Source organism: Penicillium maclennaniae (genome assembly GCF_028827695.1).
Source record: "Penicillium maclennaniae strain IBT 15551 chromosome Unknown utg000003l:1.0-5670915.0:1.0-5674809.0, whole genome shotgun sequence".
Classification (NCBI taxonomy): Eukaryota; Fungi; Ascomycota; class Eurotiomycetes; order Eurotiales; family Aspergillaceae; genus Penicillium; species Penicillium maclennaniae.
This window is the reverse complement of record NW_026623215.1, coordinates 911181-926655: the sequence shown is the minus strand read 5'-3', so window position 1 is coordinate 926655 and position 15475 is coordinate 911181. Positions and strand designations below refer to the sequence as shown.

General features: G+C 52.0%; 4 protein-coding genes across 4 annotated transcripts; 2 read left to right on the top strand and 2 right to left on the bottom strand.

The window, feature by feature from the left end:
- Nucleotides 1-475: 475 nt before the first annotated feature.
- On the bottom strand, nt 476-3640 carry N7477_002448 (CAZyme family GH55; the record flags this gene model as incomplete). The annotated part of the gene is given in 3 exon segments (XM_056964111.1): nt 476-2965; nt 2983-3347; nt 3403-3640. 3 exon segments carry the CDS (start codon nt 3638-3640, stop codon nt 476-478), a joined length of 3093 nt encoding a protein of 1030 aa, XP_056824064.1.
- A 1970-nt stretch (nt 3641-5610) lies between these two features.
- On the bottom strand, nt 5611-7075 carry N7477_002447 (uncharacterized protein; the record flags this gene model as incomplete). The annotated part of the gene is made up of 3 exons (XM_056964110.1): nt 5611-6058; nt 6137-6516; nt 6596-7075. 3 exons carry the CDS (start codon nt 7073-7075, stop codon nt 5611-5613), a joined length of 1308 nt encoding a protein of 435 aa, XP_056824063.1.
- A 1218-nt stretch (nt 7076-8293) lies between these two features.
- Nucleotides 8294-11024, top strand: N7477_002446 (uncharacterized protein; the record flags this gene model as incomplete). The annotated part of the gene is made up of 2 exons (XM_056964109.1): nt 8294-8854; nt 8937-11024. The coding sequence occupies 2 exons, from the start codon at nt 8294-8296 to the stop codon at nt 11022-11024; spliced, it is 2649 nt and encodes an 882-aa protein (XP_056824062.1).
- Nucleotides 11025-11905: 881 nt separating this feature from the next.
- N7477_002445 (ankyrin repeat protein) lies at nt 11906-15277 on the top strand (the record flags this gene model as incomplete). Its single annotated transcript, XM_056964108.1, has 1 exon — nt 11906-15277. One exon carries the CDS (start codon nt 11906-11908, stop codon nt 15275-15277), a length of 3372 nt encoding a protein of 1123 aa, XP_056824061.1.
- Between the last annotated feature and the right edge of the window lie 198 nt (nt 15278-15475).

The window sequence follows — 15475 nt, the reverse complement described above, 5'->3', positions numbered from 1 at the left end:
AGAAAAAAAACTTGCAGGAAATTAGGTTTTCTGGAAGCCAGGTATTACGCGGGAAAGCCACGGACTTTATTAATGAAAGTGGAAGATTGACTAAATCGAAGTTATGTCATGCGCGAAATGAGGTCGGATACTTGAGCCACGGGGAAATACCAAGGTTTTTCGACATCTTGAATGCCTGCAGGCGAGAAATCGCTTACAAAGATTACATCTTGAAAGAGAACGTCCATAATCATGGCATTAATATCATTGAATCGCACATCTATGAACTTTCATCACAAAAGAGTTTCCGGTGGTATCAATCAGCGTTCCTCCTCATACAAAAGGCCTTCCTACCATCTAAAACCGATGCAAACAACCTGACCGAGAAAATAATGACAAATCGGGGCCCCAATAAGTGGTTCCCCGTGTAGTGGGTTAAACATGGCGGGAAAGTGAGATCAAGAAAGGAAAAGTAAAGAATGGTTCTGGGGGGTCTTTAGACGGTCTGCTCGAAGAGAGCAATAGTTGAGCAGAAGTTGCTTGTGTTGTCTTTCTCCAGAACCATGCTCTTGCCGGAAGATGAGGTGACCATGTTCACGGCAGCCTTGGTGCTCAGGCCGTAGATATGGACGTTGGAGCAATCGACTTCGACCATGTTTTCTTGACAGTCTTCGGTGTTGAGGCATGTCTGGGCGTAGTTCTCGAAGAAGCTGTAGAGACCCGCGCCGTAGACGAAGAGATCAGAGGAGTTCAGGACACGCAGACCCCAGGACTTGCGGCAAGAGGCGGTGGTGCAGTACTTGAACTCGGGGTCGTTCCAGGCGGACTGGGGGGTGAAGGGGGTCAGAGCAGAGGGGTTCGACTGATAGTAAGGTGTCTCGGACTGGATAAGGCCCATGAAGACGTTCTTGGCACTGGACACTTGGTAGTTGTACAGCTGGTGGTGCTCGGAGGAAGTACCCCAAAGCCAGACGGGGCCTTGAGACTCAATGAGAATACCACGACCGGTGTAGATATTGACCTGGGAGTGATCGGACAGGTCAAGCTCATGGTCAGCAGTCCACATCCAAGTGTTCTCAAGGTAGGCAGAGGCTGTTTCAGTGATGTGGAGGAGCATGAAGGCAGCAATACAATCAGCGTTGGGGCGGGTCTTCACATCAGGAGTCTTCTCGCAAGTGTCGCTCTGCAGCTCAGTGCCAGCGCTACCACCAATACGAATATGGACGTCCCACATACCAGCAGAACCCTGGGTCTCAGCAGCGACGTTCCACTCCATGAGAATAGCACCTCGGCAAGAACCCTTGGTGGTGATGACGAGGTCACTCATCTCGACGGAACCAACATCACCCTTCTGACCGATTTGCATGGCAGCAACGGGCTGCTTGGCGTTCTGGAACTTATCACCGTAGGCCATGATCATAGGCCAGACCTCACCGGTAATCCTGATGTTCTTGGGCACCCGCAGGGTATCAGTGATAACGTACGCACCGTGGTCGAAGTACACAACTTGGTCAGCAGTAGCGCTGTCAAGTGCCTTCTGGAGAGCCTCGGTGTCATCAGTGGAACCGTCACCTTTGGCACCGGCAGATTTGACGCTGATAAAGGACGAGGCGGGTAGGTTCTCGTACAGGGGCTTAGACTTCTCGAATACAGCACCATCCTTGAGGAGGGACGAGGGCATGGTCTGAGAATTTATGGTGCTCTGGGTGCGAACCTTGCTAACAGCCTGGTTGGCACCGCAAGTGCCCTCGCTGCTGCTGGAGGAGCTGCCGGAGGTAGTATCACTAGACTGCGAGGGAACGGCAGCGCTAGAAGTAGAAGACTCGACGACTGAGACAGGAGTGGACTGCGACGGCGACGGAGTCTGAGTGGCAGGGGCTTCGGGGGAAGCAGGAGTAGAGACTCCAATGGGAACGGCAGACGAGATGACAGTAGGAGTAGAGACTCCAACGGGAACGGCAGACGAGGTGACAGTAGGAGTAGAGACTCCAACGGGAACGGCAGACGAGGTGACAGCAGGAGTAGAGACTTCAACGGGAACGGGAGACGAGGTGACAGCAGGAGTAGAGACTTCAACGGGAACGGCAGACGAGGTGACAGCAGGAACAGAAGAGACATCAGCAGTGGAATCACTGATGTCAATCATGGATGGAAAAGGGATATCGATGGAGACAGATGATCCATCGAAGATGGACAGCCAGCTGATGTCCAAGCCAGGGAAATCAGTGATATCAGCGTTCGAGACAATGGAGCGATAGGCAGTTCCAGAGCCAGTGGGCAGGGCAGGAGTGATTTTGGCCTCGGTGGAAGAGCCACCGACGTGAGCAGGCGCATTGGTAGCAAGAGTGGGAGTAACAGAGCCACTTCCCAAAAGAGGGCAAGCCAATACTGTCTGTACAACGGTCTCAACAATGGTGACAGCGTCAGAGTCATCCTCCTCATCAGGGCTGTAAGCACGCTTGCTGGCAGCGGAAGAGGGAGCGTAGGTGTTGCCTTGGACCCAGTTGGTGACAATCGAGCCGCCGGCCAGGATGCTGCTGCCATCGATGTCCTCCACAGCGGTTGTAGACCCGGAAAAGTCAACATTATCCAGGATGAGAGTACCACCGCCAATAGGAATGCTTGTCTTGCTCCAGGCAGTGACGATACCAATTGGGGTGTTGGTAAGCTTGCTGTCCAGCATCATGACGGAGCCGACAGTCTGGTTAGAGGGCGAGGTGGACATATTCAAACCGACCTCGCAGTTGTTGATGTCTAGAGACTTGAAGGTCCAGGCCCAGTTCCAGTTCATGTAAATTGCAGTCTGGCAGCCGTTAAACTTCAAGTTGCGGGTAGTGAACTGCTGGTTGCCAAGGAACATGCCGTAGTTACCACCATTGAAGGTAAGGTCAGACATGAAACCACCAGAACCGTTGTCCAAGAAGACACCTTGCTGCTTGTTGGCAGCACCACCCCTTTGATCATCTCGAAGCGGATGTTCTGCAAGCTAGTGGCCTGGCCGACCTGCCAGTGGATACCAGCGCCAGCACCCTTGGGCATGGCAGTCAAATCGATGACCAGGTTGCGAACGGCACGGAAGAAGTTGTTCTGGTTGGTGTACCAGTTGCTACCATCGTCGTTGTAGGGATCAGCATCGATAACAGCCATACCAGCGAAGTCGGCGGATGCTTTGATCACCGGCAGGTTGACAGCATCACCGACAATCTGGGTGTAATAGTACTGAACGATGGGCTTCGAGACCACGTAGGTACCGGCCGGGAAGTATACCAGAGCTGGGGTCGTGGTGGAAGAATCGCAGCCCTTTCCACAGCGATTCCCAGAAGAGATGGCCTTGTTGATAGCAGCTGTGTCATCGGTGGATCCATCACCTATGGTCACATATCAGCACAAACCTTATATCCATCCGTATGGTGTTTCACTCACCCTTAGCACCGAAATCCTTCACGTTACGGTAAACCTGGTAGTCGCTGCTGAGACCGAATGGCACGGTACCCTGGCGCTTGATATCACCAACCCAGTAGGCGGAAGAAGAGCGCTCGGAAATTGCGAGTTCCCTAGTGTTGGGCGTCACGGGCACGGCGCCAACCAGGGCTGTCGGGAGACCGAGAAGAAGAATGAGATGGGCCACAAAGACCACAATAGAGGATTGAAAGTTGGCCATCTTGATGGCAGACGCTGGACCTGCAGCGGAAGTTTTTTGGATCGTAAAAGAGAGAAGAAGGGAGGAAAAAATGAACAGAGATCTGTAGAAGATGAAAGCAGTTCAGTAACCCGTACTGATGATGATTGATAGCGCGAGTCCGGGTCGACGCTTGAACCAGAAGCTGACGACAAGGAGTGATATAGAATGCAAAGAGCGGAAAAGACAATGAGAAAGATAAAGAGAATGCGGAAAGTGCTATTTTCACCAAGAGAGCGAAATGAATGAAGGCACTGTCTGGTAGCCGCACTGCAGCAGACTGTATAGGCACCAGACTCGCGGGTGAAGGAGTGAATGGCAATAATGGAAACAATAGCCCCAAGAACAAGGAAGAATGAAAGACAACAAAATCGACAGAATTAAGGTCGTGAAAAAGAAGCGCCCTGATAAATAGGGAGATTGACTTATCGTAACGAATGCAGTATTAAAACCGTTCTCTGCATGTATTGTCCCTGAATCCCCTCAGTCGCTTCCAATCACACACTCGCACCTCCTGAGATCCACCGACACCCACCAATCGCACAACCCCACGGACGTATATGGCGCGGTGCTTGAAACGTGATTCTCGACGGTGAAACGCTACTCGAGACGATCGTCCGGCCCAGTGTTGCAGATTACCCGGTAGTGTAAGCCCGCGTCGCAAAATGAAGCACGGGTCGGCTCTAGTGAGAAGTAGTGGCCACGGAATCGTAGCTTCTGGAAATAAGTTATCGATCTGAAGATAGTTTTCCAGAAATTGGAGAGAGAAAAAGTACCAAAACCAAGCCGTCATGTGCATTTGGGTGCTCTACGCACTATATACACACAATGGAAAAATCCAAACAAGGTATGCCGCATCCTCCATTCCGTCTATCTAGGATTCTGCTTGTCGCATGGGAGCGGCTTGTCGTCGCCCTGGATGGCTAGACGGGTGGTGGTTGTTTTTTCCCGGTTCCCCAGGGCAATCAAGTACGCGCGGGCTCAGGAACTCTGGAATGGAAGCAGGGCAACCCGCATTATTCGCCTTGGGTGGAGCCCCCCTTTCCATGGCCATGCAGTTAATTTGATCTTATCGAAGGCTTCTATTCGACGTGACTCGAGTCGCGCGTTGTGTTGAGACTGGCGCGAAAGTTTTGGGCACCAGTGATAATGCTCACTACTGGCGACGACTCGCCCAGATGGTGTCTTCGACGATCCTGACTCCTAGCACGGCGCGTACAAACTGGATATCTTGGCCCGCTTGGTGGTTGTCAGGGGGCGCAAGCCGTAATGGATGGACATTCTTAGACAGGCGGCACCGCGGAAGAGCTCAGTAGGATTCCTGATGACGAGATTCAAGTGGGCGGTAAAACTGTCCCGGCGAGAGTGGAATTTGACTCTTGAGGCTAGAGCTAGCTAAACCCGGGCTCGACGCCCCCTCGGTCAAGCTTTGCCGGCCCATGAGGAAGCGACCCGCATCTACAAGAAGGTTAGTGCCTTAGGTTAGTTCGAGCGAGGGCAAAGGTGAACATCCGGCCCAATGATGTGCAGCTATCTCCGATCGCACTGTACTGGGCCGAATGATGAATGAGGACCTTGATCGATTCGCATACGATGAACAGATGTACCTGGCAGTAGGCGTAAACAGAGGTTCCTTGGTCGGCAATCGGACCTGACTAATCCGGGCCCATGTGTTTCATTTTCAGCAGCAATCGATCCAGCACTCGGGTGTTGGTGATATATATGTGAATCTCGGCGATCAGCTCGAGAATATACTTCCAACCATTTGACGTCAGAAAGCCTTAGTATGGGATTATAGAAATTGGTGTGCTATTGCTATGGAATTTTCATCTCCATAGCGCTACCAGTTCTGCTATATATCGTTGCTGCTTTCGGGCAAGACACGCGTATCCCCACAGAACGAATCGTTCACCCTTAGCCAAGACGCCAATTGAATCGTATACTACACTGACTCATACAGCGGCCTGCATGACGTGTGCGAGCCTACGCACACCCTCAGTCAGATGACGCCGCTCTTCCCACGCGAAGCAAAGGCGAATGCAGTCTCCAAAGCGATCTGCTGGACCCGACGTTTCATCAGCCACTTGGAAAACATCGCCACACATTAGGCGCAGATTTTGTTCCTTCTGGGCCCTCGCCACGATTTCTGCCGCGCGGAGCGGGTATGGCAGGGTAATCCAGATGAAATACCCGCCCGCGACTTCTGTAGACGGTGTAGCAACCTTGACTCCAAGTGGAACTAGATATTTTTGGATGGCGGTAGAAAGTTCGTGATACCGTTCTGCATATGCGGGTTGTAGGACCTGCGAGATGTGTTTTTCAAGGAAGCCCGATGGTAGCAGTTGATCGATTATAGTTGAGCATAGTTGTGAGGGAGCTCCACCAGACCGAGACGACCCTCTGACATTTGTGAGATCAGCTTATATGAACCGATCGATCAATTATACCGGGAATTAAAGATGGCCGGTGAAGACTTACACTTGACTCAATCCGTACGCAACCTTTTCCGTCGACTCCGCCCACCCAGTGCGAGCCCCGGGTCCGATCAGTTTGCTGAAACTACCGTTGCTAATTGCGTGGCCCCATTCGTCTGCCAGGCCGCCATCTAGATAGCGATCAATGTCCACGAGTCGGGGTAGGCACGCGTGTATCGGCGCTTCCTCCCCGCGCGTAGCTGACCATTGCAGGCAGTCGTAGACATCGTCCGTCACCAGTAGCGCATCATACTTGCGACCTAAGCGCACTAATTCTTCCCTATGATGTAAAGACATGATTTTGGTGGAGGGGTTGGCGAATGTGGGGACGGCGTAGATGACATATTTGTATATCTTGCGCCATGGCCGAGCAGGTTTCAGTTTCTGGGAGAAGAGGTCAGTAGGCACTTCAGATGTGAAACCATGCGATGTTAAGACATGACGAATGCGATCTTCACGATACCGGTTCCGTATTTCCCTCTGCCTGCGCCCGTCTCTCCGCTTCGTCCAGCAGATTGGTGAGGAACTGGAGATCGAATCCTTGATCATCTTCCGGTACCCCACGTACTCGCCCGGCGAAACCGGCATCATCCATGATGCGGCCAGCGAGGTGGTAGGTCGGATCGACCATAAAGACATTTCGGGTGTATAGAGGGTCGGTAAAGACGGAAAGGATACACGCGAGGTTCTGACTGGCTCCACCGCTGATGCAAATACGATGCGGGTTAATAGACTCGCGAGGCTGATACCAGTTCTCCAGCCACTTGGCTATGTGGACACGAAGAGGCTCATAGCCCTCATCCGGGCCGTACAGTAGACCGGAATGCGCAATGCAGGGGTCGGTCAGCACGGTTGTGGCGGAGCGGAGGAGATCGGGGGCGGGGAGGAGCGCTGGGTTGGGCCAACCGCAAAGTAAATCGATGGGCTCGATGGGAACAGCCATTGTTCCGGAGTGATGGAAATGTTTATTGGTAGGATGAATCGACGTCAGATTATCGCAGATGGCTCCAGGGATCCATTCTACGGGACCCGAAATCGGGATGTTTCTGGAAGCGAGAGCGGAACCGCCCCAGCTCCGCTGGGGAAAAGAGGTTCAGGAACACGGACCGCAGTTACTACCTTGGTTTCTAGAATCGACGTCTAGATTTTTAGGTACACAAGGAGGTTCTGTCACCAGACTATGCTTACGGAGTACCTGAGGGTAGGTGAAGTCGCTCAAGTCCGTGGATAGTCGTCTATGTTCGACTTGGCACCCAACAAGGCCATGACATGACTAGCGTAAAGCGCCCCATTTTTCATCGCTTGACTGGGAAGTCCCCAGTCGGATCCGCGCGGCAGAGCGTGGCATATAAATGGGCTCCAATTGGACTAAGGCCATCAGGGGCAAGCAGATGCTTGATGCAAGACATTTTATGCGCAGGTCGACGGCGCATGCTACTTTTTGGTCGGGCTCCCAGTTATGTGTGCATGCCACGTCAGGTCAGATACACGGCTACCCGCTATACTGCGTACTCTGACTCCGTATTCAGTATTCGTAGCCCTCACCCAGTACAGTGCAAGCCACAACGAATTGGAATTAAAGCCCTACGCAAAAAAAAAAAAATGTCGAAAATTTGATCTGTATGCCACTACGGCGAGTAAAATAAGCTACACGCCTTCGAATCTGTAATTCTAGTTCTATATTTTTTTGTTGGATTTTGACTTTCTTGCTCATATTTTTCGGAGGGGGGGGGTCCACCACAGCACAGCCAAGGAACCCATCATCCGCAGCAAAGCTATTATTGGCAAAAAGAACCGGATCGAAGGTGCTCCGTTATGGTCGCAAGTCATTTTACTTGGCCTCCGTACTATCTCTTAACTTCATCCTCTGTTTTTTTTTTTCCCACTTCTTTGTTCTCCTGAAACACGAAACCCCCCCCCCTGATCCTGTTTCTTCCTCTTTCATTCCATGACATCTCCTCTGCCATTCTTGCAATCCCTCCTGCCGATCCATTCTCTGTCCCCTTTCGCTGCTCTCTGCTTTCATTCTTCCACGTAGAGCAAGTGACCTCACTCCCCACCGGCTATCAGACTAAAGGGTCTTCTCGTCTCTATTTCGACCACTTCTCAGTCATCCCCTCCACCCCTCCACCCTATCCCCTTCAACTCAACATCTTGAAAGATGTTGTCTGCTCCCGTTAAATCGGCGAAGCGCATCTCGTCCTTGTTTTCGCTGGGAGGACACAAGGATCAAAGTGGACCAGGATCACCTGCCTCGTCAGGATTTTCCGACACAAGCAGCAGGAAACGCAGCAGCTCAAGGCCAACTCGTCATGTCTCAACCCCCAATGCCGCCTTTTCCGAACCCAGGACAGTTCCCAACTCCGCTCAAATGGAGCAATTCGATCTGGAAAGCCTTCCGCCCCCGCCATCACTCCTGACCGTGAATCAGGACCTCGCCAGCAGCGCCCCCAGCTCGCCTGTCGACAGCCGCCCTCGCAGCAGGGGTCGCGATTTCAGCCGGCCCTCCAGTTCGGCCGGCTTAGCCATTCCGGGTTCCACTCCAGACTCCCGCCCGAGTACGCCATCAAAACGACGAAGTTGGATGCCTGGTATGGCAGGGCGATCGCGGGCAAGCTCGGTGGACAAGCGGGCCCCTGCCCCCACGCTGCCCAGCGCATGGATTGCTGGGCTTGATCAAAAAGTGGTGTATGATATGGGACCCCTCACGAGAGGTGAACAGGTATGACGGGACTGGTTTGATCGTTATGGCCACAAATACTGACGTCCCCCCGTTTCTCAGGTCTCTGAGCTGTGGAATGAAGAAGGTGACACTTATGTCTATCTCTTCCCCAAAATACCGGCCGATCGGCCTCATTCAAGGTAGACTCGACTATCTTCGCCGAATCTCCTTCCTTACCTTCCTCGCCCGCGGCACTGACGCCAAAACCAACGGCCTGGAGCAACCGACTCGCACTCTTTCCCTCCAGAACCCCATGTCTCCGCCCCTGACCCCGCAAGACCACCTGGAAGACGATGACAACGATAGCTCGGGCAGCCAAAGAATGGCCTTTGAGGATGGTCCTGATGAGCAGCAGGAGTTGCACCTCTACTTGCCTATCCCATTGAACAGCGACGTATCCAACCCGCAGTGTCGGTTGTCTGCAGACGACACCGAGGCTTTACTCCTTTTCCGTAACTTGTTCGCCTTCCTCTTGGGTCAGTCCCTCATCGCTTCCCCCAAGTCATCTTCCCTCTTTAGCATTTTCATGGATGTGGCCGTGCTGCTCGCTCGGTTCGAGTTCTCCAATCTTGATGGATCGAACTTCGGTGAAACTGCCACTTCCAGTTTTAGCAACTACTGTGACGAACTGCGTCTGGCCGATGTGCGGAGGAGTCGTGAGAAGACTATCGAGGCCATTGTTCTTGGTGAGCGCCTGCGATACTACCCGCTCTACCTAGAAGGATTCGTCCACGGTGTCGGAAAGCTGGATGAGATCAAGCAGCTGCGAAGCCCGAAGTTTGGCTTCATCCATCCTGTTACTCAGAAGCGACTTGAGCGTGGCTTCATTGATCTCGACACTCGTCTTCGGGGTCTCTATGGCAAACTTGAGGACTTTGACTTCCCCTCAGTCTTCTCCGGCATCGCGAACTCGACGACTTCCGCTGAGAGCAAGGTCGTACGCTTCAAGAATTGGAAGACCGGATTCATGGACTTCCGTCGCTTCACCATGGGATACTATCGCCAGAAGTATGGCTCTTGGCCCCGAAAGGCTCGGTCCAAGAAGAATGAATTCGAGGAAAGTGGTTTGAACCGTCTTCTCCTCCTGGATCTTTACCGTGATTTTACCGACCTCTACGACCTTCTGGTGGATCGTACAGCACTCACAACGCGTAGAATAGACTCTTCTGCCGCTGGTGGTGACGCCAGCTCTACAGATCCCAAGGATATGACGATTCGCGCCATCCGCCAAGTGCTTAGCGAGTACGATCGCAGTACCCCCCCTGTCTCGCCCCCGATTCCTTTCGATATTCCGCAGTTGCCTTCAGTGCAACCTCTGCACCGCAAGCCGCTCGATGCGAAGAAGGAAGCCAAGCAAAATAGCAAGAAGCTCAAGAGTTCCGACATCAATGCAGTCCTCATGGGATCCTATACCCGCGAGGCCATGCGCCCGACTCCCTTCATCGAGAGTTTCATGCAGTTTGAACGTCGCGCTGCCAGCGGAAAGAGCTGTGCTGACCTGATGGACTTGCGTTGTGGTCAGTGGATCTTCCTGTATGCGGTAATTCAGTCTTTGCCCATGCTCGTCGTGAATGTTCCCGACGTTCGTTTCACCGAGGGTGTTGAGTACTTCCTCTGTGTCGCTCCTCGCGGCGGAGCTCCTTGGATTCACAATGACACCAAGACTGCCCGCAGCTGGTTTGGAGTTGCTGGTGGTGCTGGTGTTGTGAGACTTCCCTCCGATGTGGTCATCAACGGAGTGGAAGGTGTCTACCGCCGCAGTCACTGCTGGCAGGTGGCCGAGCAATGGGCCGAGGCTGGTCAATTGATTGAGCCCCCACTAATGGAGGACGCTTACGAGGAGAATGAATCCTCCATCTCCTCGCCTTACCAGGGTCAACAGTCTTCTGCTGGCTCCTATTCTGACGCACAGCCGCCCCCGTCGTTAATGGGAGCTGCCCACGGCGGTCTAACGCCTCCTCCCGTCATCCCTCGCACACGCTCTCCCGGTACCGCCAATCGGGCTGAGCACAGGCACTCCATCTACCCGGGTCTCGAAGCCCTTCCTTTACCTGCTGGCATTGCTCCTATCGAGCCTCCTGCGCGCCCCGTGAGCCACTTCAACCCCAACATGAGCTTTGACGACATCCTAAAGGAAGTGCCCCAGAAGGGGAGCAAGAAGAAGCACTAAAAAGTGTTTCATGGCTTTGGTTCTTTCCGGTGTTCGAGCGACGGTCATCTTGCCCTCGCCTCGGTTTTTCTCTTTCATTTCCTTCTTTATTTCGTGTTTGTTGACAGGCGCAATTTGTGACATGAACCATTGGGCTGGAACGGCGCTATGCACAGGGCAGCGAAAACAAAATGCCTCTTAATTTACCGGGAGAGCAGAGTCCCGGCAGTAATAATTAGCATGGATCATATCAAGCATCAGCATTTCCGGGCGAGGATTGTATCTTCTTTTTTCTTTCATTTTCATTTTCATTTTCTGGACTCATCCCTACTTATCGTAATGGTTTAATACGGAGACAGCCCGATGGTAATTAGATTCTAATATCTGTAAAATGGAGTGTATGGTTTCTTTGAGTTGGTTTTCTATACCCTAGTTGTAGCCATAGATTGCGTTCGTTTTGCTTTTTCCTCTTCGAAGGCAATGAACCGTGGAACCCCATGAACCCAAGTCAAACCCACTTAAAGCTTGACTACGTCCATGTTTTCCCTCTTGGCCCCTTTGCCACATTCATTTGTCCTACTCCAAGGATGATTACCGCCAAAATCTGATCTAGCGAACATCCGTGCACCGTCCGACCATGTACGGAATACGAGTCTGCGCAGCCACAAGCCGGCCGCAGTTCCCACGGGGGCCAAATTTACCGCCAGCTCAAAATGCACCAAGACCAGCCTTAGCGCAGATCTACCCTTACCTAATAGAACGATGCACTCGTTCAGCCCGTGGCTGAGGAAGCTTTATTTTTTCTCGCCCTCTCCGCCCCATCTTCCGCTGGACGCAAGTCAGACGCCCCTTGCGCCGCGATGGATTAATCCAGCGGATTTCGACATCGAACGCACCTCACAATGGCCCGGTCCTCCAGTATGACCAGCGACGGTCATGAGCGCTTAGAGCCGAGGCTTTTACGGGCGGCGGAAAATGATGATGTCGACTCCCTGCTCAAAGTTCTCGCGCTCGCCCACGAATATGGCCAGTTCAGTGATAATTTCCTTCGCGTGGGTCTTATGCGCAGCGCTGAACGAGGCTGCGTCAACGCAACCGAGTTTCTGCTAACGCAGGGCGCGAAGACGGATGTTGCTGGGAATCGGCTCTCGCCGCTTTTACGTGCGGTCGAGCGCGACCATTATCAAATTGTGCGGCTCTTACTCGATCATGGGGCATCTCCTGACAGTCAGGATAAGGACGGAAGGACGGCGATAATGACTGCGGCGTGGCTTAATCGTGCGGATATCTTGCAGTTATTGATCATGCGCGGGGCGAATGTGAATGTTCTTGATCATCGGAAGAGAAATGCTCTACACAATCTTGCGGCTGATAAGGAGTGTAGGTGGGGGTGGGGAGAGGAGATTGTTGAGTTGTTGTTAAGGCCCGATTGTCATATTGACACAAATGGGCAAGACGAGCTGGGAAGGACCCCACTGCATTGGGCTTGTGCGACTGGAAATTGGAGGCTGGCACAGTTACTTTTGACGAGACCGGATGGTTCGAAAATTGATGCGACAGAGATGAGAGGGAAGACGGCACTGCATATTGCTACTGCGCATGATCGGGCTGATATCGTGCAACTTTTGTTGCAGCATGAGGCTGCTGTAAATGCTTGCAGTGATGGAGGATGGACGCCGCTTCATAATGCCTGTGAGAGAGGATGCGAGGCTATTGTTTCTATTCTTGTGCGCGCAGGCTCTCACATCAACAGTCAGTTACTGAATGGTGTCACACCTTTGCATCTTGCGGCGCAAGGTGGACATCGTGAGGTGGTGGAGTGTCTTCTGAAGCGACCTGATCTGAAACGTCGAGTTCGGGACAACTTTGGCAGTACTCCGTTCCTGCGTGCAGCTCAATTCAAACGCAAAGATATCGTCCTGCTCCTCGCTCCGTTCAATAACGTCGACTCTCTCTCCGACGATGTCAAGGAAGCTAGTAAGGCCTTCGATGCGACTGTTGTTGACTTTGGCAACTTCCACAACGAGAATCGTGTTAAGAAGATGTCTGTTTACAATCTGTTATATGGCCGGGATCCTGAAAATCCAAGGAAACAGGCTGTGACAACTATTCCTGCTGACAGTCGTGCAACTGACTTCCGATGGATACACCTGCCAGCAAATAACATGGCTTGGGTGGAAGCGCTTATGACCAAGTCGTTTATTGAGGAGGGTGCTCACGATGTGGATGGCTTCAAAGGTCTCGAGAAATCTTTCAATTATCAACATCGCGGACAAAAGATTCATTCGCACTTTATGCGGCCTTTGTGTCAGAATACACCGCGAACCACGATGCGGCGATGGGAGAAGGAGAAGGAGAAAGAGGACGAAAAACCAGAAGAACACTCGCAATATGCTCCTTCATTAAGTACGGTGGACACCACAATCAATCGCAAACAGAAAGGATCAAGCAGTAAACTTGACCGCGTCGAATCACATTCACACGATGAAAAAAAGGGTAACCGCAGCCAGAAGCGAAGCAAAGGGGGCAGCAATCCAGGAACTCCCAAGTGCGAGACTAAAATCAAGTCCCCATGGGGTTCAAGTGACAAATTGGCTCGATCAGCCCAATTGACCCTATCAACTCTTTGTAAAGACCCCCAAGGCCTCGTTCCCGGATGCAATGTTTGTGTCTTTATGCCATATCTGCATTTCGAAACCGCCGAACGGCGACAGAAAATGCAGGATGCCATCCAGCGCGCTGAGACCCTGAGTTTTCAACCGAGTATGAAAAAACTTCGCATCAAAGATGAGGTGCTTCTTGATGCGCATTTATCTGCTTCGACCACTTCTCTCCATGTCCGCCGAACACTTGACCAGTTCTTCTACCCAAATATTGATACCCAGAGCCGCGACCAAGACCAGGTTGTCTACCGGTACCAGACCAAAGGCCCCGGCCGTGATGGGCCAGGAACGGAGCCCAAAATATTCATGGTTGATCAGCTATGGATGTGGGTACTAGGGACAGGCCTTATTGTCACCAGTTTTCCGCAGCGATGGGACCAACCTAAAAATGATCCGTTGAACGTGTTGGATGGGATCATTGAGGATATCAATTCCAAAACCCGTGACCCTGTCAAATCGGTATACGACCTTGCTATCATTATCACGAACCGATGCTCGGGAGTCTTTGATCGACACCGTCTTGGCGATGATGAATTCCAGTTTTTGGACATGTTTGAATCCTCTATCGGTATAGCAACTGATAGAGAGACATTGCTCTTCAACCGGTTCAATCATGCATCTGTGCAGGCGTCAGCTTGGCTGAAAAGCCACCGTAAATTGAATAAATTCTCTCACAGCTCCGCTCGCTCAATTCATGCCCGTGACGGAGTTGTAGAGGATCATCCGGCCGAGAATGAGGAAAATTATCTTGACGATGGCCAGCCACTCTTTGTCGACCGACTCCTCGACATTGGCGAAGAGACAGATCTTCTTGCAGAGGCTAAGGATATTCGGGATGAGCTGAACATGATTCGCACTGTGCTCGACCACCAAAAGCACGTCCTCCAAGATTTTCAAGAAGTGATATGCGAGATTTACCAAGGGCAGCACCGCTCCCAACACGAAGTTAAGAAACGATTTAAGGACCAGCAGCGCATGATCGACATGCACTTGAAAGATATTGAGCGTATGGACAAGCAGGCTGAACGTATCTACCACTCCATCACCGATCTACTCGACCTCAAGCAAAAACACGCCAATGCCTTTGAAGCCCGCTTTGCTCGCGACCAGGCAGCAGGAACCACCCGCCAAAGCAAGACAATTATGGTTTTCACCATCGTCACAATCGTCTTCCTGCCTTTATCCTTCATCACCTCTATCTTCACCATCAACCTAAAAGAATTCAGTAATCTGAACCTCCCATACGTGGCCAAATACACCTTCGGCGTTGGCTTCGCCATTTCCATCCCCCTTGTCTTCCTGGCTCTTTCGGTGGACGACATCGGCGACTTCTTTCGCATGGGACGTCGCTGGCTATCTCGCAAGAATGAGCCTGTACCGACATCAGACCGCGATATTCAGCTCCAGACACTGGAGTTTGAGAAAATAATCAGCTTGGCGCGATCGCGTCGGAGCGGTGAGCTGGATTATGGGCCTAGCTTGCTGCCTGTTTCGACTCGCGGTACTGGAGTGTCGAGGAGATTAGATCCATATGCAAATGGGCTGGTACATGGAAATATGCGGAAAAGCTATGAATTACGTCGTAGTGCAGATTATAGGCCCTATACATGATTCTATGAGATATGATCTGCTTGATACTGGGGGTCGCACGCGTTAATGTTTGGACAAAATTTGACAGCCCTGTCTAAAGAGTCCCGTAGCATACCCACACCGCTTCGGTGTTGAAGCGGTGTGGGTATGCTACGGGACTATTATTGCTGGCCTCATCTTAATAATAAATGAAGGGGGACACGAATGAAACACAAAATT